Source organism: Oncorhynchus mykiss, chromosome 8 (genome assembly GCF_057628025.1).
Source record: "Oncorhynchus mykiss isolate SJ-2025 chromosome 8, ASM5762802v1, whole genome shotgun sequence".
In the NCBI taxonomy this organism is placed as follows: Eukaryota; Metazoa; Chordata; class Actinopteri; order Salmoniformes; family Salmonidae; genus Oncorhynchus; species Oncorhynchus mykiss.
The window spans coordinates 82,790,001-82,795,000 of NC_143029.1; the positions used below are offsets into that span (position 1 = coordinate 82,790,001).

At 41.3% G+C, this 5,000-nt stretch overlaps 1 protein-coding gene across 9 annotated transcripts in view; it reads right to left on the reverse strand.

The window, feature by feature from the left end:
• Positions 1-5,000, reverse strand: part of LOC110530751 (muscleblind-like protein 1) — a 96,958-nt gene that overhangs the window by 12,449 nt on the left and 79,509 nt on the right. For 5 of the 9 annotated variants that reach the window (XM_090182804.1, XM_090182803.1, XM_090182802.1 and 2 more), the window contains 3 exons: positions 4,690-4,929; positions 3,480-3,533; positions 1,332-1,485 (listed from right to left, as the gene is read on the reverse strand). In XM_090182804.1, the coding sequence (XP_090038930.1) occupies positions 1,332-1,485; positions 3,480-3,533; positions 4,690-4,929 (448 nt within the window). The remainder of the gene's footprint in view (positions 1-1,331; positions 1,486-3,479; positions 3,534-4,689; positions 4,930-5,000) is intronic. The other 4 variants (XM_090182808.1, XM_090182807.1, XM_090182806.1 and 1 more) reach the window with 1 other exon arrangement.

The window sequence follows — 5,000 nt, forward strand, 5'->3', positions numbered from 1 at the left end:
GTATTAATATAGAAGCAGGACATATAGTATTAATATAGAAGCAAGACATATAGTATTAATATAGAAGCAGGGCATATAGTATTAATATAGAAGCAGGACATATAGTATTCATATAGAAGCAGGACATATAGTATTAATATAGAAGCAGGGCATATAGTATTAATATAGAAGCAGGATATATAGTATTAATATAGAAGCAGGATATATAGTATTAATATAGAAGCAGGATATATAGTATTAATATAGAAGCAGGATATATAGTATTAATATAGAAGCAGGACATATAGTATTAATATAGAAGCAGGACATATAGTATTAATATAGAAGCAGGGCATATAGTATTAATATAGAAGCAGGACATATAGTATTAATATAGAAGCAGGGCATATAGTATTAATATAGAAGCAGGACATATAGTATTAATATAGAAGCAGGACATATAGTATTAATATAGAAGCAGGGCATATAGTATTAATATAGAAGCAGGACATATAGTATTAATATAGAAGCAGGGCATATAGTATTAATATAGAAGCAGGACATATAGTATTAATATAGAAGCAGGACATATAGTATTAATATAGAAGCAGGGCATATAGTATTAATATAGAAGCAGGACATATAGTATTATTATAGAAGCAGGACATTCAGTATGTTGCCAAACAGAATCATTGGGTCAGAAAGAACAACCCAAACATCCCTATGCCGTCACCATCAGACCACATTCGCACACAGCCCCCCAGATCACATTCATACACAGTCTCCATCCGACCACATTCACACACAGCCCCCCAGACCACATTCGCACACAGCCCCCCAGACCACATTCGCACACAGCCCCCCAGATCACATTCATACACAGTCTCCATCCGACCACATTCACACACAGCCCCCCAGATCACATTCACACACAGCCCCCCAGACCACATTCACACACAGTCTCCATCCGACCACATTCACACACAGCCACCCAGATCACATTCACACAGTCCCCATCCGACCACATTCACACACAGTCTCCATCCTCCAACTGTATGGCTGAGCTATAACTACACACTGAGTTTGCTCACAGCTCTTTTTTTGTGCAACTGTGAGTGAGAGTCATTCCAGTTGATCTAACCTGTACCTTGTATATTGTTCTTCAAAAGGTTATTTGTAGAATCTTTGAGATTGAGAAAGGTTATTTATAGAGCCAAAGAACCCTTATTTGGCACTATACAGAACCATTGTTTTTTAGTGTGTAGCTTTAATGTCCAGGCAGGTCTACTCGCTCTAGTTCTATGTATGAAAGAGACCATATGAAAGCAGCGTGGGCGCCAAGGGAGCCATACCTGAGGGCAGGAAGGCAGCCTGCTGCTGAAACTGCATGTTGGCTAGGGCCTGTTGGTACTGGAGCATGCCAGTGTTGAACATGGCAGAAGCCCCGTTAGCCTTCTCCAGGGCTGCCCGCTTGGGCATGGGAGGCATGATACTGTGGGGGATCCCCTGCCCAGACCCAACGGAGGGACGGAACGAAAGAGGGAATGAGAGAGAGAGAGAGAGAGAGAGAGAGATAGAGAGAGAGAGAGAGAGAGAGGTGTGTGGGGGAGGGGTGTGTGTGAGAGAGAGAGAGAGAGAGAGAGAGAGAGGTGTGTGGGGGAGGTGTGAGAGAGAGAGAGAGAGAGAGAGAGAGAGAGAGAGAGAGAGAGAGAGAGAGAGAGAGAGAGAGGGTGTGTTGGAGGTAAAAACAAAAACAAAAAAGATAATTGCTGTTAAGTTAGAGGATAAAATAACAACATCACAACAACAACAATGTGTAACTGTGTGTAACACATTATCCTCAGCAAGCAAGCAGTCTACACAACTACTACACAAGCAAGAGCATGGTGCTAACTGGGGCTACATAGTGACTATAAAGCATTCATTTCCATGATATAATCAGTTACTAAGCTTAATAAGGAGGATATACAGTATAAATACACCTAGGGCTGACTTAATGCAACTAAAGCAAGCATTGCTCTATTAATATAACAACACAGCTATGAGGAAGAGATAGGAAGCAGAGAGAGAGAGACAGAGAAAGAGAGAGACAGAGAGAGAGAGAGAAAGAGAGAGAGAAAGAGAGACAGAGAATGAGAGAGACAGAGAGAGAGAGAGAGAGACAGAGAGAGACAGAGACAGAGAGAGAGACAGAGAGAGACAGAGAGAGAGAGAGAGAGAAAGGGAAAGAGAGAGAGAAAGGGAAAGAGAGAGAGAGAAAGGGCTGCACTGCTAACTCCATGATCAACTGTATTATGAGACGTTAATATTAACTCTATCTAGGGTGGGGTCGCTACTATGTGACTCTAATCCCATCCCACTCATTTAGACATGCACTAGGAACACATACATGCATACATACTTTACAAACATACATACATACATACAACTAATTACAATTGAACATTGAACATAAACTTGTGCCATGCCACCATTTAAATGTACTTTTACATTTTACACTCCCTAATTATCTTCTTCTACTGTTAAAAGCTACACTCCCTAATTATCTTCTTCTACTGTTAAAAGCTACACTCCCTAATTATCTTCTTCTACTGTTAAAAGCTACACTCCCTAACTCTCTTCTTCTACTGTTAAAAGCTACACTCCCTAATTATCTTCTTCTACTGTTAAAAGCTACACTCCCTAATTCTCTTCTTCTACTGTTAAAAGCTACACTCCCTAATTCTTTTCTTCTACTGTTAAAAGCTACACTCCCTAACTCTCTTCTTCTACTGTTAAAAGCTACACTCCCTAACTCTCTTCTTCTACTGTTAAAAGCTACACTCCCTAACTCTCTTCTTCTACTGTTAAAAGCTACACTCCCTAAATCTCTTCTTCTACTGTTAAAAGCTACACTCCCTAATTCTCTTCTTCTACTGTTAAAAGCTACACTCCCTAACTCTCTTCTTCTACTGTTAAAAGCTACACTCCCTAACTCTCTTCTTCTACTGTTAAAAGCTACACTCCCTAATTCTCTTCTTCTACTGTTAAAAGCTACACTCCCTAACTCTCTTCTTCTACTGTTAAAAGCTACACTCCCTAATTCTCTTCTTCTACTGTTAAAAGCTACACTCCCTAAATCTCTTCTTCTACTGTTAAAAGCTACACTCCCTAAATCTCTTCTTCTACTGTTAAAAGCTACACTCCCTAACTCTCTTCATCTGCTGTTCACATAAGATATAGGTGATGAATTGATTGTGGCCCTTTGTACAGATTTCCATATCCAAATGTCCAATTGATGTTTGTTTGGGAGGTGGGTTTTTAAATCGCAAACATGGTGGAGATTCAGTCCAAGCTGGGAAGGAAGCCACAATCAGTTTATCACAGGAAATAATGACAGATATAGCAACAGGAGGAAAGATAACAAACAATAACAAATTAAAGTAGTTATATCTGGGTTAAGACATTGCACTACGACAACAAAGCCACATGCCAAGCTAAAAGGTGAAAGGTCATAGTACCAGGTCAAAGGTTGCGTCGAGGGGTCGCTTCAGTGATTTGACAGCCGACTGAGTCTTAATTAGCAGGCAGCGAGCACATGATGGCAATGGGCCAATGGGGTTCAAGCGCATTAACATAAACCAGCAAGCAGAGGTGTATCATGGGGGCAGCAGTGCAGTTTGGGTAGGTGAGAAAAAACAAAAGAAATAAAAAAACTAATCATTGGAATGCAGTATACAAGGGGATTACAGAACTAGGACATGCACAGTGTGTGGACACTACAGTACTACGGCTGACAAGTACAGAACACTTCAATAAGGATCTAGCTAAGTCAAATACTGTGAAAGATGGAAACACAAACAAAATGGACTGTTCACTGTCATTACTTCAAAAACACTGGGCATTGAGCGATATGGTCACACTTTAAATAAACTAATAAACGTATTATGCCTTCATAAACCCTTCACAAGGCCTACATAAATGGCACAAAGCATTTATGAGCAAATGTCCTATTTTACGAAGGGTAGTATTGGGTTCATATCACATCAGATGCAAGGACCTGTTACATCACCTTTATATAGTGTGACATTTGCTTATAAATGATTATAAATCTATGTAGGCCTTAGATTTACATGTCCATATTGAAAGGGTTTAGGAGGCCTTTATTAAGCAAAATGAGCTACAGTTTGTTTAATGTGTGACCAGTGGGGTCATTCAATTATAAAATAGCGATATACTGTTTTACTGTACGTAGTCATTGTCACATTTCTATGACTATACACCACAAGGCTTGTTATTGTTCCTCATACAAACAAAGCCTGGCAAATACTAAGAACAACACACAAGTGTCACAGTGCTAGTTTAGCTGTGGATGTTCAACGAGAGAGGAAGGACCATTGTTATATTAGACTTAGACTGCAGTCAGATAAGCACATTGAATACATTGAATATCAACAGGAAGCTGTGCAGGGGAAGACGCGCCCACTGACATAGTTACAGATACAATCAGTCAGTCCAGGTAAACTTCTGTTATTTTATCAGTTAATGTCACAAGCCAGAAGGGACATATAGTATAATGGAGAAGTTACCCGCAGACACAGATCTAGGATCAGTTTACCCTCCCCAATCCTAAGACCCGTGTCTAGGGGCAGCTTCATCCTACTGAGTGCGTTTTCCTAATTCCCACTCTGCGACTGTTACAGAGAGGATCCAAGATGGCGGATTACTCACCATGGCTGCAGCGGCGGTGGCCTGGTTGACCTGGTGCTGGGCGGCCTTGATCTTGGCCTGCAGGTGGGCCGGAGGGTGGAAGTACTTGCACTTCTCCCTGGAGCAGCGGCCCTTGATGTAGTCCATACACACGGTGACCGTGTTGTCGTTGGTGTCTATCATGGTGCTGTCGGAGGGGTGGGAGAAGCGACAGTCGTTCTCCCCCCGGGAGCAGTTGCCACGCTGGTACTCACGACACACCTGGTGAGGGGCGAGAGATAGGAACATAACGGATCAGTTCCACTTTAAACCTCCTGTCACAAGGGCTTCGT